This window comes from Ornithorhynchus anatinus, chromosome 14 (genome assembly GCF_004115215.2).
Source record: "Ornithorhynchus anatinus isolate Pmale09 chromosome 14, mOrnAna1.pri.v4, whole genome shotgun sequence".
NCBI classification, from domain to species: Eukaryota; Metazoa; Chordata; class Mammalia; order Monotremata; family Ornithorhynchidae; genus Ornithorhynchus; species Ornithorhynchus anatinus.
The window spans coordinates 34,960,448-34,987,438 of record NC_041741.1 but is presented as its reverse complement, the minus strand read 5'-3'; the positions used below and the strand labels follow the sequence as shown (position 1 = coordinate 34,987,438).

Genomic DNA, 26,991 nt, shown 5'->3' with positions numbered 1-26,991 from the left:
AGCCTTAGGACCAAGAACTTGTGCAAAGAAAAATCTCTGTGGTAATAGTGGCTTGCACAGCCTGACTTAGTCTCTTGTCCCTACCAGTTGTCTTCCCACTGGGGCAGAGGGCAGTAGCGAATAGGCTGGCCTGCCACACAATGCAAACTCTCTTAGAATTGGGACTAAAACCCAGCTTTCCTGATTCCCAGAGCAGTGCTCAATCTACTGGAACGTTATTCTACTTGAACAGATCAGTTGACTGTCAAGATCTGAAGGATGGGAGAACGTGAGACAAGATGACGTGCAGGACTACAGACTTAAGCATATCGGTCTCGAACCCAGAATTCTCATGCTAGTCAAGGTGTGTGGAAACTCCAAAAATAGATGCTTTTTCTCACTGGTAAGTCACAAGCTGGGAGACCCATTGGGGGCACTCTGTGCAGAAGGGTTAAAAATCAATGGATTTGAGTCAAACCTTTTCTCATGCATTTTTCCATGTTTCCATTACTAGTGTTCTGGAGACAGACCATGGACAGAAGATGGCTTTGCTGGTTCCACTTTGATCAAAACAAGAAATTGCCAGAACAATTAGTAGCCAAACAATAAGAGGACTATTAAGGCAGCTGGGAGATCATCTTCACCTATAATGCAGGACATGGGTCATATCCTTCTCCCTACCAATAAACACACACTATCAGCCTGGCTCCTGGGAGCTTAGAGATCTGACAGACCTGCTTACCTCAGTATTTATTTAGCATTTGTGTAGAGAACACTATACCAGGTGCTTGGGAACATACAAGTTAAGGGCAAGGACCTTGAGGTCTTAATGTCTCCATGTGCTGAAGGTAACGCAATAAGATGGAATCAGGGGTGCAATGGAAGTTCTGTTTCAACTCAAGCTACTGATCCATGCCCTTCCTATGCAGCACATTCAACCTCACCTTTGGTTTTTTCACAAATGTAATTCACTTGGTAATAGAACCAAGGAGCAAATTGCAAACTTCATCTATCAATTCCCACTTCAGTAGGCTCCTCAGATGGACCCATACTATGGTCCTTCCTACTGTGATCTTTATCCTAATCAACTTTAAGAAATATAGATTACTCTCTACTCATCAGGGCAATTTTTACAAAGAAAGTCAATTAGAATCAAGTAGGTTACTATATGTAAGGGTTTGACTTCCTCTCACCTTTCTTATTTGGAAAAAGCCATCTCTGGGTACCTATGTTTTTTAGTATTTGTATCTAAAAATTTCTCAACCATGAAAGTCTCATGGCTATTTGGCTTTCGGGGGCAAAGATTGGATCTTTTATGTCTCTGGTATGTTCCCCAAGCCTCTATGTAAGTGCTGTGCAGTGGGTGCTCAATAAATACTGTTGGTAGTGATACAACTCATTTATCTCACACAATTATTGCTTGGATGCACCTGTCAGGCCAGATTTTGTACACAGATTTACAATTTTATTTCAGCAAATTTATCCCATTTTCATCAACCAGGAAACATGCTCATCTGTGGAGAAACTAGAGACACTTATTGTAACCACAGTTCTCCTGGGTTTTTTTTAAAGCATGCCATGGCTTCAGCTCTGCTGGACTCTGGACAAGAGGGATTTCTTCACTGGCATTTCAGTAAGGCATCAAACCTTTCCCCTTTAGGTCAGGCACTGTACATTGGCTAGCTCACTTTTACATTTTGGAGATGATCCCAAAGACAACTGGAAAATTACTGGAATAACCAAATGGGGTTTCTACATAAGCTTTGGAAAACTGTAGTTACAATGAGCAACTTAAGGTACTCCTAAAACAGCATTTCCAGATGAGATAAAGAAAAAACCCAAAGCATCATGGATTCATGTTGTGGAATTCTACCACACTCAAATAAAATTAATTCACCACATTGAATTTGTCAGTATTTTAAAAATTGTAATGTCTGGTGGTGTTTCATTTCATCTTTCCAAACACAACCAGAATGATCAGACATTAATTTGGCCTGAAATGCAGTTTCGGCTGTCACTAACCTGATGCGTTCTCAGTTGGCAAAATCTTTTCCAGTGTAACTGCAGGAATTTAAGCAGGATCGGATTTAAAAGCTTTCCTGCTTTTCAAAGTCATTCAACCTTCCATTGCTTGTTGGTCCTTCGCTAGAGAAGTTGAAGAGATTTCTCAGTGCTTATTATTAATGATGAGCAATTAAAAAGTGCTTCCTTAGGCCTGGATTACAGATTAGTAGCAAGAGCACACCACCATAAAGTTAATGCATCTTCCCATGGACTGGAACTCGTTGAAAGCCAAGAACGAAAAAGGTCTTATTAAGAAAATCCAAATGAGAATGTGAAGGCAAACTGCTGCTGTGTCCATGGTGATGAAGAGATGATCTTCCTGCTTGACTCATACATAGCAGGACTTGTTTTATTCCCCACTGCTTCAGCAAGAAACTTAATCAATTAATCAGTGGTATTTATTGACTGCTTACCCCTCAGAGTATTGTACTAAGCGCTTGAGAGAATTCAATACAAGTACCATAACCTAGTGGATAGAGCGCAGACCTGAGAGGCAGAAGGACCTGGGTTCTAATCCCAGCTCTGCCACTTATCTGCTGTGTGATTTCGGGCAAGTCACTTAACTTCTCTGTGCCTCAGTTACCTCATCTGTAAAATGGAGAGAGATTGTGAACCCCAGGTGGGACATGAACTGTGCCCAACCTGATTAGCTTGTACCTACTCCAGCACCTAATACAGTACCTGTAAGCACTTAAATACCATAAAAGAAAAACACAATAGAGTTAATAGCCACAATTCCTACACTCAAGGAGCGTACAATCTAGTGGGTAGAAGCCTAGATTCCAGCTAATACAAGTGATACTGGACTCTGATCTCTCAGCATGGAATATGGCAAGTTTTCTGCCCATAATTATAAACAAACATTGAAATATATCTCTTAGATCTGAAAATTTGTCTTTATTTTTTACAAAATGGATTCCAGGAAGTTTAAAAGGCAATAACCAGAGGATCTAAGAGCAGAATCAGATGTTGTCATTCAAAGCATTTAAGTAGGAATATGGTAATATAAATATCTGAAAAGCATCTCTTAAACAAAAATTCATTCCAAACTAAAAATTGAGCTTTATAGCACATTTCCCTGAACAGAAAAACTCTGAAATATTTCTAAAGGCCTGAAAGCTTTTTCCTTGGTTGAAGGTACATTAGAAGACTTGCCTTTGATTGAATTCCTTCCTTCTCAAACGTGGGAGAGTGTTACATAGGTCCACTGTTAAAACAGACAATATGTTGCAAATTATTCTGGCATAATGCGTTCCAACAAAGCATAGAATATAAAGATGTTGAAGTAGCCTTTGATTAAGTTTAATAGTCATCTCCTCTACTGACAACTTCTTTACATGTTGGGCGCAAGAGTATGGTATGCTCAAACTGTGCTGTGTATGAGCCTTTAATGTCGCATAGGGGTGGGTATGGATCCACTATACCCAAATCACACAGGTTCTTCAGAGCCATTAAGTATTTACTTTCTCCCAACCGATCTAGCCACCTGCGGCAGAAGGCGAGGGTGCCAAAGTTTTCGTTGATAACATTTAACAAGTGTTTTGCTCTTGGAAGTCTGAAAGAGAAAAATAAAAAACCCAGGGGATCGGTAGGTGAAAGAAAATTCATTTGGAAACATCTCTTAAGGTTTAAACCACTGTTAACTCTTTCAGGAACCCTCTATCCCAGAAGAGTTAACAATGATCAGAATACATTTAAAATCTTCCTTCTCTAGGCCAGATGTTTTCTAAGGGCTTCAGAAGCTAAAGGGTGGGACCAGATTCTAAGGAACTGCATCGCCAACAAAAATCCAAATTCAGGCATCTCTGGATTTCAACTAATTTAAGACTGGACTTCACTCCCTATGGCTATCATGAATTCTATGCCTCTTCCTAGGAAAGGTTCCCCAAAATATCTGATTCAGTTTACAGGAATTTTGGATTACCTGACACCTCCCACGCCCTCAACATGATGGATAACGGAGCTTTAATTACATTGTCTTCTTGTCATTGTCTGTGTATTTAAATGAGCTCTGGAAAGACTAAAATAAACTTGAAAATCATGGCACTGGTGGAATTTCTGTTTTCCAAAGTTCTGTTGAACTATATATTAAATATTCAATAAGACAATAGTCATCAAATTGTCTATCTCAAGGTGATGCACCTGGGTGCATATTTACTAGGCCAACACATTCACAGTCCTGGAAAAAGCTGGTAATGAAATTAAGTTTCTGGGTTGTTTTATTCTTAAAGATGCTGTTTAAGGAGTCGACAGTGTAAATAAAGTCTTCCGTCACATTTTGGTGCTCACGCACTGGTTTTGCACTACTCAAGTGAAGTAAAATTGACAATTTATCCACTTGATTTCCTCCATGAAGGCTACCTAAGGAATCATTTAGGCACCAAAGTGGATTTTTTGAGCCTGAATGGTTCATTTGGGCTGCCTAAAAAGAGAAAAACAACTGGATAATTGCTCAGTCTCTCATTTCACTTGAAATGAGCAGACCCAGCCATTTTCTCTTCATATCTTTTGAGAGCTTAGCTCTCTGCAAAAATCTTTATATGACGAGGCAGCAACAAGGTCATCTTATATAGGCTTAAAGATAATCAATCAAAGCAGTATTCTCACCTTATTGGCACATGTCCAACATCAAAATTCTTCATATAATGTGAACATTCCATGTCATCATGAACCACACCTTTTCCTGTGCTACCAAAAGTTTCTATGGCATATACTTCTCCTTCCTTTAAAATAAATAAATAAAAATTAAATGAGAGCATTCAGTTGTAAACTTCGATATGCTGTAGTCGGTCAAAGAGTGTCTACGGAAAAAAAAAGTTATCTTTTTCCAGCAGGGTCCAGAGGTGCAAGGTAAAGATTTGAGCTGTCAAGAGAGCTCTGGTGCACACAGCTTCTCCTAAAGATCACACATTGTACTGTACCCAATTCTTGTTGGTGGTTCTTCAGTGCCAGTTGGGCAGGCAAGATTAAAAAAATTGAGTAGTGTCTGCATGACTAATACCCTAACACGTAAACTTATTTTTTTTTTAATTTTAGGCACTGTATGCTATAAGGAAAAAACCTAGAAACATTCCTGGGACTCAATGGAGCCTCGATTCAGGCCACGTCCAGCTGAGGCAGGGGTAGGAGATTTTGGTAATAACAACAATTAATAATAATGGTATTTACGTGGTTATTATGTGCCAGGCACTGTACTAAGCACAGATCTGCCAAACATTCATTAACCACCAACACCTCGACTGTAGGAGAGAACCGAGGAGGCAACCATATAAAGTTCTCACTTGGCATTGCACTGCTTCTCCCTCTCCCACCCCATAGTTTTGGGGCTGGGGATCAGTCTAGGCTCTGGGATTTCAGTCTATGTGGGGATCCAAAGCAGAGGGTTTCTGGTTATTCTGATATCAGAGTGAAGTAGGTATTTGCTTAAAAATAAAAGAAAAACAAAAAACTCATGACCCTGAGCAAAAAACTTGGTGCCTTTTAGAGCTAAAGATGAAAGGCTATTTCATTGACCATTTAATTCTTGAAGTTTTTTTTAAGGTTTCCCATTTTTCCTGTAGATCATAGAAAATATGTCATGATGGAGTCTGTCAATTGACAGCTAATTAATTGTCCTAGGTTCCTGACCTACCAATTCACTGCACAAAAACACATGTCAACCAGATTTTTAATTAACCAAGAGCAATGGCAACATTAACCCTCTTTGAGCATTAGCCCTAGTTTACAGAAATGAAAACTTAAATGAGGGTTTAAATGACCTGCCTAAAGACAGTGAAAGAAAAGCCTGCAGCTACGGATTCCAACTCTAGTTAATAATTCTCTGAAGTCAAATCTATCTTGCTACCAAAATTTTGGCTTTTTATGTTTTATAAGTCCTGAACCTTCTCCCAATCCTCCCTCAAAATGTGAGAGTACTGGGGAAAAGCCAGGAAAGACCAAAAAGGACTGATGAGGTTATAAGTAGTCAAGTTGAATTATAGGCATCCACTGAATCTGAAATAGCTGAATGCACAAGCCCAGCACCATTCTTTGATTCTTGTAAATAGCATCCTCAGAGAACAGAGGCACTATGCAAAATGGGATTATACCTACTCCCATGGTTCGTCAGACCAGGTCACAAAATTGTTAGATGCATATAGTGAATCTAGAGATGGAAAGTGGAACTAGTTGTCCAATTTAACATCAACTGTAGCAGATCAAATGCATCCCAGCGTGGTTTAGTGGAAAGAGCATGGACTTGGGAGTCAGGGGTTGTGGGCTCTAATCCCAGCTCCGCCACTTGTCAGTTGTGTGACTTTGAGCAAGTCACTTAACTCTGCCTCAGTTACCTCATCTGTAAAATGGAAATTAAGACTGAGAGCCCCACGTGGGACAACCTGATTACCTTTTATCTACCCCAGCGCTCAGAACAGTGTTTGGCATATCAGAAGCAAATACAAATACCATTATTATTATTATCCCAAGCAACCTACATATTTTAATATATTTAAAGGGCAAGCTTCCTTTATCCATTTCACCCAACCCAGACTGGCCTAGAGACACACAGTTCTAGAAACCTTTACCTCACTGAATAGAACTTTGGGTGATAGTTTAAATATGACGGAAAACAGATATGTATAGCTCACCTCCATTCTAGTCGCTTCTCCTCCTTTCACAATGGGCACAGTTTTGCCAGCATGTATTCTATATTGTCCAATTGAATGTCCATTCAGATTACGAATTGGTTTCACTATTGTAAATGAAAGGAAGAAAACACAGGCAAGAGTCACAACTTCTTCATTAGCACTTCAACTCCCTGTGGGCTTGGTCTGTGTCTCATGCTTCTGTGGGACTTTCCCAAATGCTTAGTGAGTGATCAATAAATGTCACTATCACTACTATCTTGGGGCTTATGATCTTGAAATTGTGGCTACTAAAAACATCAATACTGAAGGCCCAGAGAGTACTTTAGAAGAATCAAACAATAGTATTTGAGTGCTCTCTGTGTACAGGACTGTATGAAGTGATTGAGAAAGTGCAATACAAAAGAGTAGGTACGTATATATGAGCTTACAAACTAGAGAGACAGACATTTAAGTAAATTACAGGTGGAATACGTAAGTGCTGTGGAGCTGGGAGAGGGATATATATCAAAGTGTTTAAGAGGTACAGACTCAAATGCTAGGTGAAGGGAAGGCTTAGACAGGGGAGTGAGGACTTACTCGGGGAAATCTCTTGGGTGAGATAGAGATATGATTCTAGTAAGACTCTGAAGATGGAAAAGTGGTGGTCTGTAGGGTGTGTGTGTGTGGGAGGGGAAAAGTTACAGACTCAAAGGTGGAGGTGGGCAATGGATAGGTGGCAGTAATCACAACGGGAGATGCTAAGTGCTCTGATTAGCATGCTAACAGTTTGGGTAGGGGAAGGGGCATTATAGAGACGATGTGAAGACAGAACTGATAGGATTTGAAGAGATTGAATATGCAAGATGGATGAAAGATGAGTCAAGGATAATGCCAAGGCTGCAGGCTTGTGAAACACGGAGGACAAGTGTTGTCTACGGTTGTGGGAAAGTCTGGAGGAAAAGACCAAAATTTACCAATGACTCAGTAAATCTCATGTTAAACATCACAGATAAATAGTCTCTATTATACATTATTCAATGTCAATTCCCAAACAAGGATTCCCATATAAGGCAACTGAATGAACACATATACATCAAAACAGATAAAATGAATATTTAGAATTAGTTTAAATGGAGGTAGCAAAATTTTGTTTTAGTCCAAACGTAGCAAGGATCTCACCAAGGCAAGAAACATAGCTGTCGAGTTGTAAGGATTATGTAGCTACATAATCTTTAATTTAAGATTAAGATTTAAGATGCAACCTATTCAAATGTAAGCACTACTGGAGAGACTGTCAATACTGCAGTTCATTCATTCATTCAATCGTATTTATTGGGCGCTTAGTGTGTGCAAGGCACTGTACTAAGCACTTGGGAGAGTACAACACAATAATAAACAGACACATTCCCTGCCCACTAAAAAAAGTCTCGATTTGTTTTGTATTTCTATGAAAGAGGCAGACAAAAGGGGCAGAGAACAAGAGGCATGAGAAAGAATGAAGGCAAGAGAAGAAAAAATGTGGCTAAGAGAAGTTCAGCTAGGTCTTTGGGGCAAGAATGCAAAGCTTCAAAAACAGTACCCCAAAGCAGGAGAGGGGCAACTGGCAGATCCTTACAGCCAAACACTCTGAGGTTTGTGCTAAATGAGCTCATATTTGCCATGTGAACTGCTTGCTGCTCTGGCTACCCTGCTTCATCTCGGCAGGGCTGCCTGGGTTTTCCACGGTATGTGCTCTCCACCTTCAATCTTAGGGCCAACAGGCACAAATAAGAGCCAAAAAGAGGCAGCAACCCAAGACCATATAATCTCGAGTCATTTGTAAATGCAATTAGCTAAACTCAGCTGTTGTTCAATCACTATCCTACTGTGCCTCACTGTAATGAGCAGAAGATATGGTAACTGACTGTGCCTACAACATGCACAATGCCAAGGGAGTGGTTTCCAATACACCTATGTCTCCCTTGACACAATGTGACTGCATACTTGCAGAACCTCAAATTAAGGAAAACCCAGGCTAGAGAATACTCACCTTGCCTGATCTTTCTGAAACTACGATGCAATATACCAAAACAGACTCACATCTTAATGTTCCCTATTCTCTCTAACAACAATCCACTCAAAACATGACCTGAAAATGTGTTATGGCAGAACTGAGTACATAGAGCTTAACAGTATTAGGTTTGGTGCATTTAAAGCAAATATTTGTTTTCTCAACTTCTGCAGGCGAGAATCCTTTAGCAGGAGAGAAACACTGATTAATTAACATTCCTGTGACTGTCTGAAAACGGTCTTCCAGGCCCTGCTCTTGTCCCCATTTTCCCCTACAGTCATGGGGTTCCCCACCAAGTAATCAGTCCCATTTTCCCTAAGGAAGTCCTCATTTCCCTAAGCCCTCCCTTCTGCTTCACCTAGTCCTTGAATATTCCTTAAGCACTTGGAAATTTACCCCTTTCCCAGCTCCACAGCACTCACATATTCATCTATAATTTACTTTAATGTCCATCTCCCTGATCACGACCTTCCCAGATGCTTGGACAGTCAGGTCAAGCCTTTGCGGGATTAAAAAGCTTCCCGTCAAAACATTATTAACAATTATTTCTGACTTATATAACTTGAGGAATTTAAATGACATTTTCTGTGAAATTATCATTAAAGCTATTTTGGACTATATGTATTCTACAATTTTAGCATATTGTTGAATAGTTGGAGCTTCCTTGGATCCAGAAATGGCTTTTAGACAGTAGCTCTAAGAGGGGTGGGAGGAGAGAAAAGGAAGGGGTCAGGTAAAAGTGGGAATGGCAAAGCACAAAGCAGCACCATGACTATAAATCCACGCATGTCCTGCCGGCAGGGGGTCATTCCTCTCCTCTCAATCATTTGTGCTTGAGCAATGCTCATCCCAAATGTCAGGAAAAAGTGTATTGCTATATTTTCAGCAGCTGCCTTTAAACTTAGGGGCAACTCGGCTTGTACTTCCCAGCCTGTCTTCTCCAGTTTACTTCCATCACAGCTATCTTAGGAGGGAGAGACAGTGTGCATCTACTTTCTGGTCTCCTTTTTTCCCCTTCTCTTCACCTCCCTGCCACTTCTCTCCCTTCTGTTTCTCCTTTCCCCAACTATCTCCTGACTTGCTGGGCTGGACTGACAGTAAGACTTCTGCAGTATATCCCAAATGGGATCTTGCTGAACTTAATTCCTCCTGTCTCATAGTAAGGGAAGTCAGATCAGAAAAAGAATGGTTCCAGAACCTTTCTGAAGGATAGCCCTGATTCTGCTGTCACAAATGCCTAGGACAAAAGAAAGGCTAGTGAGTCATACAATGTAAACAGCATTACCCCATAATCTTAGCAACCAGGCAAATCTGCCTAAGTCACTAAGTGAAGTGATTTTCAGAGAAAAGGACAGAGAGGTGTTGGGAAAAATAGGTACACAGTCATTCTGAAGCATCCATTTTTAGGGGTTTGTCTTATGGCTAAGATTGTTCTGTTTGGAACAGTACGTAGCTTGCCAACCAACACTTCCATATGCAAAATTAAAACTGAAATCCACTGGAGAACAAAGCAAGATACCTTGATATGTTTTGCCATCAATTTCAACCTCATAAGATTCCATAACTTCTTGGATGGCTTCTCCAACATCACAAAGACGGACATCGATCCCAGCACACTAGAAACAAAAAGTGTGGCTTTATTTTTTGTTCATCAAAAATGTACATGGATTTTACTCCGCACTACATTCAGAGTACAGTTAAAAGTGCCAATAGTTTACCTACTTTTATTCCAGTGTTAGTGGCATCTTTTACAGCTTTTAATAGTGTGTCATATTTGGGATTGAAAGTGACAGTAAAAGCACAGTCAATGATCCGGCCTGGGGGGGAAAAGAGTTTTAATTAGTTTTCTAAATCTAGCAAACCTTCAGCATTACATAATTAATTCTCAGGTATCTGCGGGGCTTATCCCATTTATTATTATTATTATTTTTACTATGGAATTTGCTAAGCACTTACTATATGTAAAGTACTACTTGAGATACAAGTTAATCAGGTCAGACACAGTCCCCTCCCACATGAGGCTCACTGTCCAAGTCTGATTCTGCTGCTTATCTTCCTCCCAGAGGAGAGCAGGTAAAATACACAAAACACTCTATTTTGTTATTTAGAAGGAGCTCTGGGAGAACCGATGCTGGGTTGTCTACACACTGTCTCGCATCAAGATGCCCTATTGCAGTGGAGAATCAAAAATTATCTTTGCCATTTTTTGATTAAGTACTCACCACTAATGTGTGTGCCAAAATCAATTTTACAGATATCGTCATACTGCAATACTGTTGGGTCACCAGCATTGGGAGTGTAGTGGGCTGCACAATTATTCAAAGAACATCCAGTAGGGAATGCAAGGCCTGCATTTAAACCATTCTCTTTTATGAGTTTGCGGGAGCAATCTTCCAGCTTTTCACTAGAACAGAAACGAAGACAAATGGGTTATTTTTCAGTTTTATGGACACTGAGCTCTACTCCTTAGGTGTAACCTGCTCACTTCCCGTCTGCCCCTCAAATACAGATTTACCGAAAATAGGCCATTAACTTCCCCAAAGCAAATCATTTCTCATTTTTAAAACAGGACTTCAGTGAATTGGCAACCTAATTTCAAGAAGGCATATAATCCCAATCTCTTCAGTAGGGTAAATGGAGTAATTTGTGAGAGAAAAATTATTCCATTGGAGAATCTGATTTCTGGATTTTTTGACCACATATGAACATACCACTGTCATTGTGCTTTGTAATCATATATTCCTTTCTCTCAGTTAAGATTCCTTGTCTTATTACAAAAAGAGGTTTGGACAAAATTTCTAAAATTTGGTATCTTAATCAAACAATTTCAAAGGGGTCTCCGAAATCCAAAGGGAAAAAAAGTCTTTCTGGAAACTAATCTCATTCTTTTGCTCACAGCAAGAAATAGACATAGATAAAGTTGACCTATGGTTTCTACCAGAAGTGTTGATTCATTGCCTCTGATTTTGCATGTCTTTTGCCTGGGTTTTCAAAAGTTTAGTTTTAATCTTCTCTCCATCCCTCCTCCCCCAGGGGTTTAACACATTCTTACCAGATTTCTATCATTGTCATTCCGGGCTTAATCCAGCTCATGACATATTTTCTCACTTGTCTGTGTGCTTCAGCAGCTTCCCGAAAATCATTCCATATCTCTTCACTGGCTTGATCTAATGCTTTCTTTTCATCACTGGTAGTTCTCCAGGCAGCAGTTCTCCTTTAAAGTAACCATGGTATATGTCAGCAAAAACAGAAAGACTGGAAAAAGTCTAGGTCCAGTTGAAAGCTTTAAGATACATTTCAGGGCTGTTTCATTTAATTTTTTCATTTTCTTATTTTTAGTAGTCCATACTAAAACAACAAAGCATACAAACCCACCAAGGTATGAAGAGGAAAAAATACTAGACCTAGAGCAAGAAATAAAATGACATTTTAATGTAGGAATAGCTAGACTCTGAAAAGTTCTGTAAGATTATCTATATCATCTTTATATGGCATTTTATGTAAACACTGTACTAAGTGCTGACATAGATACAAGACAATCACATTGGACACAGTCCCTGTCCCGCACAGGATTCACAGTCTTAATCCCCACTTTACTGATGAGGTAACTGAGGCACAGAAGTTAAGTGATTTGCCCAGGGTCACACAAACAGCTGACAGACAGCAGAGCTGGGATTAGAGCCCTGGTCCTTCTGATTCCCAGGCCAGTGCTCAATCCACTAAACCACAGTGCTTCTCATATCCCTAATTCACTGAAGAAGAGGTTAGAAGGAGTTGTTTTTTGAAGTCTTAAATTCGGCAACTTATTTTGTCAACTGTTAGAAACAGAGTGGCCAGCAATTTTCTGATTTAAGTGTGCAAGTTTTAATATAAAAATAAATACTTGCCTTGCTGTCAGAAGTTCCTAGAACTGGTATCTTGATTGTTGGTTAAATCCCTTAACAAATGATAACTGCTTAGAGAGCTCCTATGGAGCCAACCAACTCAGCAGAGAAAGTGAAGAAGGAACTTAGCTATTAAAAATAACCAAGTAATGATTCAGGTAATGTTAGCCTAGCCCTTTTCCACTGTAACACAACCTGGAGAGAAAGTGGGCTCGGGGACTATTTTAAATCAGGATAAACTGACAGTAAGTACTTTCTTTTTATCTTCTCAGATTGTGGGCAGAATTTAGATCTTCTTTTTGGGGGTTTAGGCTGCTTGGTCACTGACTCTACAGAAACCACTCCCCTCTCAAAATCCCATCTTTAATTTTGGGAATTTGCCTACTGCTAAACCTGTCATTTCCAAAAAAATGGAAATAGATGCCGGGATGAGTGTAATAACTAGTAGATTAACATTGTCTTCCAGGCCTACTTTAACTCAACTAGACTTAAAACATGAAAGCATTTGCAGCCACTTTACTTTGTCTGACCTCCTTAAATTCAGTAATCAGCCAACCAAAATTTTCTGGTAGTGAAGGATATCAGAAATGGTAGTTAATAGGGCCTTCTGCTTGAAAAATGCCAAATATTGGCTTTTCTAGTGAATTTGGACTTGTAGTAAAATTGGTCTCTTATGGATAATTCCTAAATACAGCAGGTCTTTTCAATAATCAGGATACACTCCTACCCTGAACTGCAGACAGCTCTCCCTAAGCAGTCTTTCAGCAGAAGTAAATTGGGCAATCCAGATTAGGCTAGCAGTGCTAAATTCTCTTCATCTAATGGGTAACATAGTCCTTAATCTAAATTTCAGCAACTGGTAGTGGACTCAATTTCTAAGGGTTGCATCCTTCATCCAATAACTGAATCTACATATAGTCAAGATTTAAGTAATCGGTAAAAATCTTTCTTCCCATTGATGACTACTTTCTGCCATCCTTTAGGTGAAGAGGCTGTTCCGTTAATAGTTTATTCTTAATATTTTGTTTTCACCAGTCATCTGAAATACTACCCCAAGAGTCCTAGCTTAGGCAGCCCTGATTAACTTAACTGTACTCCTTCCTACTTAAGACTGTGAGCCTCATGTGGGACACAGACTGTGTTGGACCTGATTGACTCGTACCTATCCCAGCGCTGGGATACACACACAGAAAGCGGTTAACAAATACTATAATTACTATTATGATTACTATGGGCACATGAAGAATTAAAGGGATTGCCAGTAATGTATACATAGTAGAGCACAACATGAAAGGCAGTCTTTTATATTACATATTTATACAAGACATACACAGTCATGCTTGCTTGGTGCTTCATACAGGGGTCATTTTTGAACTAAGTCTATACAGTGCAAGCGTAAATTAAGCAACAAGCTGATGCTGGCTGATTGTACAGTGTAGGCAAGACTGACTTTTAGAGCCATTTACCACTAGTTCCTCCTGAAAACAGCTTTGGAAATCCTGAAGTCAGCAAATCCGCCAGACAGATATATAGCATTTCACCCTTTTTTAGCCACAGAAACCCTGAAGGACCAGAGGTTTTTGTTCTGAGTCTAGGAAGGATTTGGGAGGGTGGGGAGGAGAAGGATGATGGGCCATAGGGCAGTAGAAGAGATGCAGAGCTGCCTACATTATCACATGGACTTCTACCAGTTAGAGAGCATGTATGAAAATGCAATCATTCCTAAAACACTTCTTCTGCAATATTGCAGCCCATTTTTAGGAGTGAAATTAAAGACTTATAAATCCCAAGTGGTAACTTATTTTCAAGATTATAAAAATTAATTCAGTCTGCTGTTGGTTTGACTTATGCAAATAATCAATGGGGACTTGCCATGTCTACTGTTCTCCATGTAATCTACAGTATTAAACTTCCACTAACTGAACTTTTAGGTTTTAATTATTTTAATGTCTACAGAAACACACCTTAGTTGTTTTTTTTAACTTTTTCATTAAAAGTAGAGGCAAAAATTGTGGGAAATTTGGGTAAGACATTTTTTAGAAAACCAAAGCTGTTTTTTGAGGCTTTTCTCTCAAATCCCCTGGTAAAACTTTTCCCAAAAAGAGCTGTTTTAATATGGGCCAAAAGAATTGAGAAGAAATGTTTCTCTGATTTCCACTGTGGTAGTAACTAAAGAAAGCCATAAGTATTCAACCAGCCTTATCTAGAAAAGTAGCACCTCTACAAGAAAATTAAGTTTCTTATACCGTCATATTAAATATTGTCACAAATGGAATTACCAGGCAAGTTTCTTTCTTTAAAAAATTCAAGTCCAAAGTAAATTAAATCCTGCGACACACTTCATTAATCTGACTTTGCCATAAGCAGTACCTAGAGCTCACACTATAAAACTGGCAAAATAATACTTGCACCACTTGTGTTTTCCTCAAGGTTCAATTGATCTCTATTGGGTTAATGAGATAAAACAGTCATTTGGTTTCAAGTTCACAGGACTCAAGGACTATGTAAATAACTATCTTATAAAAAATTGTTATTTTAAATCTCCATCTTGCACTCCAAATCAAGTCTGTTAGGATTCTCAAGGGACGGTTTTTGTAACTGTCAAATATTAGATAAAAGTCCACCTTACCCATCTTGAGTTGGTGGGTACTCGCATTCTTGTCCTTTTGGAAATACACCACCAGGATACAGGTCACAGATTGGAAGGGAAGGTGGATCCGTCTGAACCTTTGCTGTGGAATAGATTTAAAAAAAATTACCAAATTCATGGGGGTGGGGGGAAGAGCAGGAGTGTTGCTGGGTCAAATGAATGCTCCATTCAGCCCAGTATTCTCTCTCCAACAGCACCAAAGAATACTCGGAGGACTAAGGCTGTACTGTCTAATGTAACCTAATCCTCCTAAACCTCTTGGCTGCCATGACACCACGAACCACTCCTTTCTCCTGGAAACATTACTCAATCTTGGCTTAACTGCCACAGTTCTCTATGGAATTTTCCATTTACCTCTACGGCAGTGCCTCCAATCTCTTTTACTGGCTTTTCAATTTCTCACCCCCAAACTGTAGGTGGCCCCCAAAGCTTCATTAGGGGTCCCCTTCTTGCCTCAATCGATACCCACTCTACTGGGCAACTAGCTCATCACTCCTACAGCTTTTAACTGCCACCTCTGTGCAGCTGACTTCCAAGTCTACCTTGAGAGCCCTGACATCTCAACTCCACTACAACTTAACCACTAGGGCACCTCTCGTGAACATTCTAACACTTGCCTTGCTAAGCTCAATAAGTTACAAAACCCAACTCATCTTCCCCACCCAATCCTCTCCTCCACCTATCTTTCCCACCAGATGAAACCACCGTCATCTTTCCCATCTCTGAATCCCCAACTTTGGCAATATCCTTGTGTTCTTCCTGTCAACTCTTTCTGAATTTTAACCCTGATGGCTTTTCCTCCCCAATACCTCCCCCTCCTCTCCATCCAAGCTGCAACAGTGATGACCAAGATGGACTGGACACATGTATCACGGTTCAATTTAACTGCATTCAGCCTTTTCACAGGTCTCTCTCCTCCAATTCGGACTATTCCCTCAATCTCATTCTGCCCACATTTCCACATTGCTCAAATGCCTTCAATAGTTATCCATGTTTCTCTGCATCAGGCAGAAACTTCTCACCAGTGGCGTTGAGGTACTCAATCAGCTCTCTTCCTCCTACTTATCCACTCTTTAACCACTAGAATCCAGCTCACACTTTGTCCCTCTCAAGCTAACCTACTCATTACCTCATTCTTGCTTTTCCTGCTCTACTCTCATTTGGAAATCCCTCTCTCTTCATACCCGCAAGATTACAGTTTTCCCAACCTTAAAAGCTGTTTCTAATTAATTTCTGCTCTCCCATGCACTGGAGTAGATACAATCAGATTGGATTTATTCCTTGTCCCACAAGGAGCTCACAATCTAAGATGTAGGCCTATTATTTAAGGACCTCATTCATGCTTTTTTTTCAAGTCCATGAGTATTTTAAGCTTGTTCTGCTTCCCACATGAAACTTCAAGCTCTAATGAGCTCGTTGTGGGCAGGGAATGTGTCTTTTTGTTGTTGCATTATACTCTCCCAGGTGCTTAGTCCAGTGCTTTGCACACAGTAAGCGCTCTATAAATACGGCTGAATGAATAACGGGTGCTTTTTATTCCGGTATAAGACTTGGTGAACAACTCTGCATCTCTGACCACAGCCATCATGACTTTTGAGATACTACCTACTTCCTAGGACTTTCCCCTTCTAATCGGGATTCTAAATCTTGTCATTTAATCCTCAAAGAGGAGATGCTTTGCTCTCCACCTCTCCCCTCCCACCAACCATTTTTACTGCTTTCTCTGGACTTTCTTCAACAATATAATGTCCTTCCTAAAAAGCAGCGACTATGCTGCTACATAAAATATCCAGATATGGACATATTCAGCTGTGGACATACCAGTTCCATAGTGGCAGGGCCGATGATGCCCACGGCAAAGGGGACCAATGATGTGAGTAGAAGTTGCCATCTTTTCCTTGAATCATAACAGAGCTCAGAGCCCATCACCAAAAAAATGTAGTCAGGGTAACTTTCCCCTAGGTTCATTTCCTTGAATTACTCACAGTCAAGCTTACTTGCTACCTTTTAGTCCACTCAGTTTTATAGAGCCTTTCTGCAGTCTCTCCCCCTTGCATAACCTTTTCCCCTCCAGATCATCCACAAACTTGGAGATTTCTCTGCATATTTAGTTTTCCAAACTTTTTTGGGAAATGTCCACTAAGATCAGGGTCAAGATTTATCTCTGGGGACTCCGCTAGCTGCCCTTCGAGGTACAACCAACACAAACTGATTGTAATTAGCCACTTTTACCATTATGTGACCATCTCCATGCACAACATGGCTGCCCACCCTGGTGCTGCAGGCATCTCTCCTACAACTTCTCCCAATTCAAATAGGGAAGAAGATAAAAAGAAGCAAGAATAGGGGGCAGAAAGAGTTTTATCTTTAAGCAATGCTCTAAGTTTGCTTCTCCAAACCAGCTTTTACAAAGTATTCTCTCAGGTAACCTGCCTTCAAACAAATATTATTCCTCCTTACCCCAACTAAGATCTACACCCCTCTAAGAGCTGCACAAGTTTTTCTTGTTCAATAACTCCTTAAAACTCAATTCTTCATTCTTTCAAGCTTAAACTACAAAGCACATATTCCACAACTCTACATTAATGGAGGTCAGGGCACAATCAAAGCAGTTGACAATAGATCAACGGCTTTAGTTTTATCATTTTCTATGATGTACTAATAAAGTGAAATTTACTAGATTCCAATCTCAATGAAAATGAGGGTGTCTACCAAATGCTAATCTATTTTGAACGTAAATTTCAAGTAGTATGTGATGAAAACAATGACTGTGATATTTTTAAGCACTTATTATGTGCCAGGCTGGATACAAGGAAATCAAGATGGAAACAGTGCTTGTCCCCAAGGTAAAAGTGAGGGAGAACAGGGTTTTTAATCTACATTTGAGAGATGAGGCACAAGGAAGTCAAGCAACTTGCCCAATGCTACAGCAGGCAAGCAGCAGAGCAGGAGTAGAAACCAAGTCCTCTTACTCCCAGGCCCATGCTCTTTCCACTAGGCCACGCTGCTTCTCTAGGTACGACCCATACTTAAGTAGTCGACACAGAGTGATAAAACTAGACTTAAAAACACCTCTAGAATTCAGGCTTCACGGTTTATACTGACTGTTCTATCTACTATGCCATGCTGCTTCCTACTTTATGGGTAGACTTTAGACCCATAAAGTCTCTCCCCTGTGGTAAATTATAAGGCTTAAGTTTCAGTTCAAGAAATACTTTTACAATAGAAATAGTCCTTACAACAGGTATTTCCATAATCCAGGAAAGATCCAAAAAAGTGTGTTGGCTGGGGAGTCTCATTAAAATCATTACAGGTTTTGGAGGAGCACACTATTGAGACATTAGAGATCATTCTTCTGCCAGCAAGCAGAGTACAACAGTGAGTCATCCTTAAGGCAGGGGTTCTTCAAGAAGATAACTGTCACATTATCAGAGAACTGACTGTATGTACAGACAGGAGTAACCCAGTTTAATGAATGCTTTGATAATCTTTTGACTATGGATGTGCTTTTCGGATCCTTCCATTTTGGTCTACCAATGGAGAAGGAAAAGCGTCCACTTTCCGCTTTTTTACTGGGTCACCCTGCTACAGACCACAAGGTCCACTAGTAGCATTTTCTGAGTGCCTTCTGTGTGCAGAGCAGTCCTATCTACTACTCTTCGTTACCCCTCTCACAGGGGCATCTTTAACTAGTCAGGGTCAAGTGAGAACAGGAGAGCAAGGTGGGCCAGGACACAAGAAAGACTAGAGCAGTGCCGCACGTGCATGAAGACAGAAAGGAGTAACGAGATATCAGTTTTTTAAATGCTCATGGCTTAAAGGAACAGGGGTAAGAGAAGAGACATATTTTTAGGAGCGGAACAAATAAAAAAGCATTGTTAAAATACCAGTGATTTCCCAGACTTCAGGCTTGACGGTCAATTTTAAGGCACTAGGAAAACAGTACGTTTAACTGCAGCCAGTGGGGAGAAAAGGGATGTTGACTCAGTGCTGAAAAGTGTGATGAGAAAAGGATGTAGAGAGGCATTCTGGTGTTAGAACTGACTTGAGAACTATAAATAAGGAAGCAGCATGGCCCAGCGGCAAGAGCACCTAGGAGTCTGAAGGCCTGGTTCTAATCCAGGCTCCTCCCCTTGCCTCCTGTGTGACCTTGGGCACATCCTTTAACTTCTCTGCACCTCAGTTCCCTCCTCTGCAGAATGGTTATTCAACACCTGTTCTTCCTCCCACAGAGACTGGGAGCCTCCTTGTGGATTGGGGACGGTGTCCAACCTAATTCTCTGATAACTACCCCAAAGCTTAGTACAGTGCTTGGCACACAGTAAGTGCTTTACAGATACTACAGTTATCATCATTATTTGCCTACCTATGTGACGACTTTTCACATTATCTCATAAAAGTGGGACCCTGCAACTCTAAATTGTAGAATTTCTTCTTGACCCAGTGTTCTGCCCCTAAAAGGTTCAGAGCTATAGAGTTCAGAGAATCTCATCTGGATAGGGCCTGAATCTGGGGAGAGGACAGGAATGAGAGTGTTATATAAACTTCTAATACAGTGAAAGAATCTGGATATCACCATACTTCTTATAATGGACCTGACCTATAAATACAACCAAGCTACAAACACTTATACACTTTCATAAATTCTAGTTAAGTTTAGCAGATAGACTCACCTAAATTTAATTTCAATTTAATAGTATTTGAGGACTTACTGTGTGGAGCATTTCTTTAGGTGCTTGGAAGTATACAGTAAAAGACTGGGTCTTGCCTTTAAGGAGTTTAAAATCTTATGAGGATAATAGGGATAAGTGAAAGTGAAATTCCCTATACAGTTACCTGGGGTATTGCATTATAAAGTCTACCTGAAATAGTGAGATTTTTAAAGACTACATTAATATACTGTGGATAGCATTTAGCACAGGTACACAGTAATAACAACCTCTATTTCTACTAACAAAGTCTCCTAAATTTACTTATTTGGCTACACTAGAGTAGCACTGGGAGATAAACATTAGTATTTAAGCTCCCTGTAGGCAGGTAATATGTCTACCAACTCTGTTCTACTCTCCCTAGTGCTGAGTAAGATGCTCTGTACACAGTAAGAGTTCAATAAATACCATGGATTGATTTAAAATGGGTTACACCATTCAGAATTTCTGGGGAATCTTAATTTTTCAGTACATTAGATGAATTATGAAGCCATACACATATTCTGCAAGTCTAAACTCCTTATGCCCTCAGCTAACTGAATAAAACTAGACAACGCTTACGTCCTTTCTTCTTTTTCTTCTTCTTCTTCTTCTTTCCTGCAGCTCCATCTCCATCACCATCTCCATCTAATAACCAATTTATATAAATGTCAGCAAAAAGAAATAACTCAGATAAAACGCGCTTTCCATAGAAGAGGCGGCAAATTTTAAAAAGTAACTTTAGTGCCAAGAATAGGACTGATTACATAAAAATAATTCTGGACCTTCGAGTTGACTATTCACTACAGAGCCAAAAGCTGTTTATTATCAGCAGTGGTGAAAAACAGACATTACAAAAATGGATGATTAATTTAGTCTACCTACTATTTAATTGCCTACTATGACCAAGAAATATATTACAGGCTTCAGTGGTATCAGTCACTCATAGAGATCACAGGTAATAGTTTTCTTTCAGTTTGACTATAACACTGTATCCACAAGGAGGGAGGCAGAGGAGGGAACAAAAATAAAAACACACACACACAACAGCCATCTAGGATCTTACAAATAAGTGACTCAAAGAAGTTTCCTTGTCCCATGAAATTGCTGGAAAATTACATAGGCATACTACTCCATTATAGTTTTCAAACCAGTTAAATTATCCCCACTTGCATCTATCTTTTATGCAACAGTGTTCATGTACAATTAGCAGCTAATGTGGTGGTTTAGGTCAAAATGTTACATTAAAACTGCATTAAAACCTTTAAAAGATGCCAGAGCAAGTAGCCCATTTAAAGTTTCCCAGGGTTTCCCACCAGATTTCCACACGTCTATATCTAAATCTAATCTACCCATTGCCATGCTCAAAATCCCCTTCCAGCCTCCGGATCTTAATTTAATTAGCAAAAGCACTCTGCCACTGCCAATCTGTACCACCACTTAGTAGTACTATTAGCGACAGCATTTTTTGACCACATACTAAATGTACTAAGCACTTGGGAAGTATCAAAGATGCAGAGGGCATGACCTCTGCTCACAAGAAGTTTACATTTTAATAGGGGAAACAGATATTGAAAAATTCACAAACATTGAAATCAGAAGACTGAAATAATTAAGAGACTACATACTTTAGGTAAATACCTACATGACCATAAAAAAGTGCACTTTAAAACCGCACTTTGCACAACTTCAATTAAATCACTGACATAACACAAGGCTTGGAGAAAACGATAAAACTTCCAATTTTCTAGTTCAAGTTACTTATTTTTAAATGTTCATCCTATACCTTTCAAGGCCTTCAGAACATCCCTGTTCATCTCCTCTTCACAAAAAATTCAAATTATCTCTACTGTTAAGAGCTTATTATTCTCTTGCCAAAGATGAAAGAAATAAATAAACAGTGAGTGGGAAGTAGTCATGAGAAAGAAAATGAGCACTGCCATCCCATGTGACTGCACAAATAATCTCTGGAGCTCGGAAATCCATTCTTATGAGCACTATGGTACAGTGGGAAGAGCACCGGCCTGGGAGTCAGACCACCTGGATTCTAACCCCAGCTTTGCCACCTATCTGCTGTGTAACTTTAGGCAAGTCACTTAACTTCTCTGTGCCTCAGCTATCTCATCTGTAAAGTGGGGATTCAATACCTGTTCTCCCTCTGACAATTTGTGAGGCTCATGTAGGGCAGGGACTATGTCTGACTTTCATTCATTAGTTCAATCGTATTTATTGAGGGCTTACTGTGGGCAAAGCACTGTACTAAACCCTTGGGAGAGTACAATATAACAACATTCACATTATAACACACAATATAACAAGAGACAATATAACACACAATATAACAACAATAATTCACAATATAACAACAACAGACACATTCCCTACCCAAAGTGAGTTTACAGTCTACTGGGGGAGATGCTAATATGAATTATTATAAATATGTATATATTTGACTTGACCTTGTTTCTAACTTGTTTCTACCTCAGCTCTTGGTACACAGTAAACTATCAATTATTATTACTGTCCTTTTTCACTTGATTTGCCTAATGCTTCAGATAAATTCCATACGAAGGGTGGACCAGTGAATAGTCTGGGAGTCAGTCGGACCTGGGTTCTAACCCCAGTCCCGCCTCTTGTCTGCTGTGTGACCCTGGGTGTGTCACTTCACTTCTCTGTACCTCAGTTCCCACATCTGTAAAATGGGGATCAAGACTGTGAGCCCTAAGTGGGACCCAATTTGCCTGTATCCACCCCAGAGCTTTGTAAAGTGCCTGGCACAAAGTGCTTAAATTCCATATTAATCATTATTATAAGGTTGCATCAACTTTAACTTTCAAATTTATAGCAGTCTATCCACAAATCATACAACACTGACTATAAAAATAAGTTTCTCTTCAATAGTACAAAACTTTAAAAGCAGAAGGTGAGAGAGCAAAGAAATGTGCACACTTCAATAACTTCGTTGTTTTTAAGTTTAGGCACCAGACTTACTTACCCTCTTCTTCATCATCTTTTTCTTTTTCCTCCAGCACTTGTTTTTCCAGCTGTTTTGCTACCTCATCAGCAGAAGTTCCTGATTCTTTCTCAGCTTCCTGTTGCCCTGCCATTCAAATAATACTGTTAAAATCTTGTTGAGAATAAAAATACTTCCCAATCACCTAATCCTCTAGGTCCTCATGCCTCCAGTAGAACTGTTTATTCATACTCTACTGCTTCTGCCTACCTGACATATATTTTACTGCCCAACCCTTCCCAGTAGATTTTGTATTATTTGAGGGCAGAGATACCTACTAAATTCCCCCAAGAATTTAGTACAATATTCTTTCTACACACAACAGGTCCTCACTAAACACCAGCTGACACATCTGAGCACCAAAACTGAGCTACTCTGAGCAAAATGAAAAATTAGGAAAGCTCTTGCTTTAGATTATAAGATGCATCTGTGACTTTTTATTGGGTGTCAGGTGTGTAATTCAGTGCTTTTTACAGACGCTCTCAAATGCTATTGATCACATGAAAGACTGAAGTTGGACATCAAAAGGGATGAAGTCAAATGGTAGCTATAAAGTGTCAGTAATATTTAAGAACTTGGGAATGACTCACCCAAGGTTTTCCAGATACCTTGTCAACATTTTCTATGAAAACTATAGTCGGTAACCAGATTTTGCTGATTAGTTATGGATGAAAATCAATATATGGGATATTATGCCAAGTGGCGAGCAAACCTGGAACTTTAAAAGTTAAACTTTGTAGAACCAATCAACCGTATGTACTGAGCACTTACTGTGTGCAGAGCACTCTACTAAGCGGTTGGGAGAGTACAAAACAACAGAGTGGTAGACAAGATCCCTGCCCCCAGAAGCTTACAGTTTAGCGGGGGAGATACACACTAACATTAATTAGATATGTTCACTAACTCTGTGGGGCTGAGGGTGGGGAGAATAAAGGGTACGAAACCAAGTGTAAAGGCAATGGGGAAGGAAGAGAGTAGGTAAAATGAGGGCTTAGTCAGGGAACGACTCTTGAAATCCTCGGCCCAAACAGTCATTTTAAAAGTGTTCCTCTGATAAATGCTAAGTAGCCATTTTAGTGGGTAGCTTTAAGAGGCTTTAGCTCCAGATCCAATATATAGCCACGAGGAAAATTATCGTTGGCACTTGATCTGACTCATGGACAGGGAACATATGTGCTGATTCTGTTGTAGGGTAATCTCCCAAGCTCTACACATACTAAGCGCTCAATTAATACTATTGATTGATAACTGCCCTTCACCACGGACTTGGTGGCACTCTTCCCGAAGGCTGTGGGTCAAGAAACACTTTAAGTACACGTGAAACTTTGTACCATCATCACAGATCCTTGTGATGAGGGACTGAGTCTACCAACTCTGTTGTCTGGTACTCTCCCAAGCACTTAGGACGATGCTTTATACACCGTAAGCACTCAATAAATACAACTGATTGATTCTGGGCAGACTCTACCCCTCACACCAAAATGCAACCAACTCAGAAGAGACTGCCAACAACAACCGAGAAGCAACATGACATAGTGGATAGAGCACAGGCCTGGGAGTCAGAAGGTCATGGGTTCCAATACCAGCACTGCCACTTGTCAGCAATGGGACTTTGGGCAAGCCACTCCACTTCTCTGGGTCTCAGTTCCCTCAGTTGCAAAATGAAGATGGAGACTGTGTGTCCCTTATGGGGCAGGGACTGTCCAACCTGATTTGCTTGTATCCACCCCAGCGCTTAGTACAGTATTTGGCACATATTAAGTTCTTAACAAATACCATAATTTTCATTATTATTAATACGCTGCTGTACAATGCAGAGTTGCCACCTGGCCAGGGCCCCGAACTTCCCTCAATAGTTATTTATTGAGGTCCCACTGCATGCACAGCACTGCACTTGGCGCTTGGGAGAGCACAATATAACAGAGTTGGTAGAGATATTCTCTGCCCAAGCAGCATGGCATAAGGCTAGAGGACGCGCCTGAGAATCGGAGAGACCTGGGTTCTAATCCCTGCTCCGCCACTTGTCTGCTGTGTGGCCTTGGGCCGGTCACTTCTCTTCTCTGTGCCTCAGTGCATCTGATAAAATAGGAATTGAGGTAGGGAGAGCCATTTGGGACAGGGACTGTGTCCAATCTGATTTCCAATCGAGAAGCAGTGTGGCTCAGTGGAAAGAACCCAGGGTTGTGGGTCAGAGGTTGTGGGTTCTAATCCCAGCTCCGCCACTTCTCAGCTGTGTGACTTTGGGCAAGTCACATAACTTCTCGGTGCCTCAGTTACCTTATCTTTAAAATGGGGATTAAGACTGTGAGCCTCACGTGGGACAACCTGATTTCCCTGTATCTACCCAAGCGCTTAGAACAGTCCTCGGGACATAGTAAGCGCTTAACAAAACCCGAAATTATTATTAACGTCTCTGTGCCTCAGTTACCTCATTTGGAATATGGGGATGAAGACTGTGAGCCCCACGTGGGACAACCTAATTACCCTGTATCTACCCAGAGTTTAGATCTGTGCCTGCCACATAGTAAGCACTTAACACATACCAAAATTACTATTTGCCTGCGTCCATCCCGACACTCTGAACTGTGCCTGCCACATAGTAAGCGCTTTACAACTACCAAAATTATTTACCTGAGTCCATCCCGGCGCTTAGAACTGCCTGCCACATAGTAAGCGCTTAACAACTATCAAAATTGTTAACTTCTCTGGGCCTCAGTTCCCCATCTGTAAAATGGGGATGAAGACTGAGAGCAGCTCCACGTGGGACAACCTAATTACCCTGTATCTACCCAGCGTTTAGATCAGTGCTTGGCACATAGTAAGCGCTTAACACATACCAAAATTACTGTTATTTGCCTGCGTCCATCCCGGCGCTTAGAACTGTGCCTGCCACATAGTAAGCGCTTAACTACCACCAAAATTGTTAACTTCTCTGGGCCTCAGTTCCCCATCTGCACAATGGGGATGAAGACTCTGAGCCCCACGTGGGGCAACCTAATTACCCTCTATCTACCCAGCGTTTAGATCAGTGCTTGGCACACAGTAAGCGCTTAACACATACCAAAATTACTATTTGCCTGCGTCCATCCCGGCGCTCTGAACTGTGCCTGCCACATAGTAAGCTCTCAACAACTACCAAAATTATTACTATTTGCCTGCCTTCATCCCGGCGCTCTGAACTGTGCCTGCCACATAGTAAGCGCTTAACAACTACCAAAATTGTTAACTTCTCCGGGCCTCAGTTCCCCATCTGTACAATGGGGATGAAGACTGTGAGCCCCACGTGGGGCAACCTAATTACCCTCTATCTACCCAGCGTTTAGATCAGTGCTTGGCACACAGTAAGCGCTTAAAACATACCAAAATTACTGTTTGCCTGCGTCCATGCCGGCGCTCTGAACTGTGCCCGCCACATAGTAAGCGCTTATCAACTACCCAAATTATGATTTTCCTGCGTCCATCCCGGCGCTTAGACCCGTGCCTGCCACATGGTCAGGGCCGAATACTGAATGCCCGCCTGTTTACTTGTTCAGCCGTCTTCTAGACTGGGTCAAGACTGTGAGCCCGCTGTGGGCAAGGACTGGCTCTCCCCGAGGCCGAACTGCACTTTCCCAAGCGCTGAGCACAACAGTGCTCAGCCCACCGTAAGCGCTCGAGGGACACGCCTGACCGAATGAATGAATACTACGGTGACGACGGCTCTGCTGAGCTTCCAATCTCCAAGGGCTGAGCCGTTGAGAGAAGTAAAAACTACGGATTTGGGGGAGCCCCGTTTTGGCCCCCTCCACTGGAGGGTCCGCAAGAGGCCGCGTCCCCGTCGTCGGGCCCGGGATCCCCGCTCTCACCCGCCGCGGCGCCTTTGCTCTTCTTCTTCTTCCGCTTCTTCTTCTTGGCGGTCTCCTCCGCCGTGGCGGCGGCCGCCTCCTCCTTGTCGTCGGGCTCCAGCTCGCCGTTGAGGTGTCCGCGGGGGGCGGCGGCGGCGGCCACGGGCCGGTCCCGCTCCACGGCCGCCATGTTGCCGGCGAGGGAAAGAAGGAGGCTCGCGGCGGCGCGAGCCAG

General features: G+C 41.1%; 1 protein-coding gene across 1 annotated transcript; it reads right to left on the bottom strand.

The window, feature by feature from the left end:
- Positions 1-2,918: 2,918 nt before the first annotated feature.
- METAP2 (methionyl aminopeptidase 2) lies at positions 2,919-26,961 on the bottom strand. Its single transcript, XM_029079298.2, has 11 exons — positions 26,778-26,961; positions 22,915-23,019; positions 20,502-20,567; positions 15,211-15,313; positions 11,750-11,911; positions 10,920-11,101; positions 10,420-10,514; positions 10,217-10,313; positions 6,669-6,772; positions 4,651-4,766; positions 2,919-3,598 (listed from the first exon to the last, which is right to left on the bottom strand). The coding sequence occupies exons 1-11, from the start codon at positions 26,944-26,946 to the stop codon at positions 3,346-3,348; spliced, it is 1,452 nt and encodes a 483-aa protein (XP_028935131.1). The 5' UTR covers positions 26,947-26,961; the 3' UTR covers positions 2,919-3,345.
- Positions 26,962-26,991: the final 30 nt, after the last annotated feature.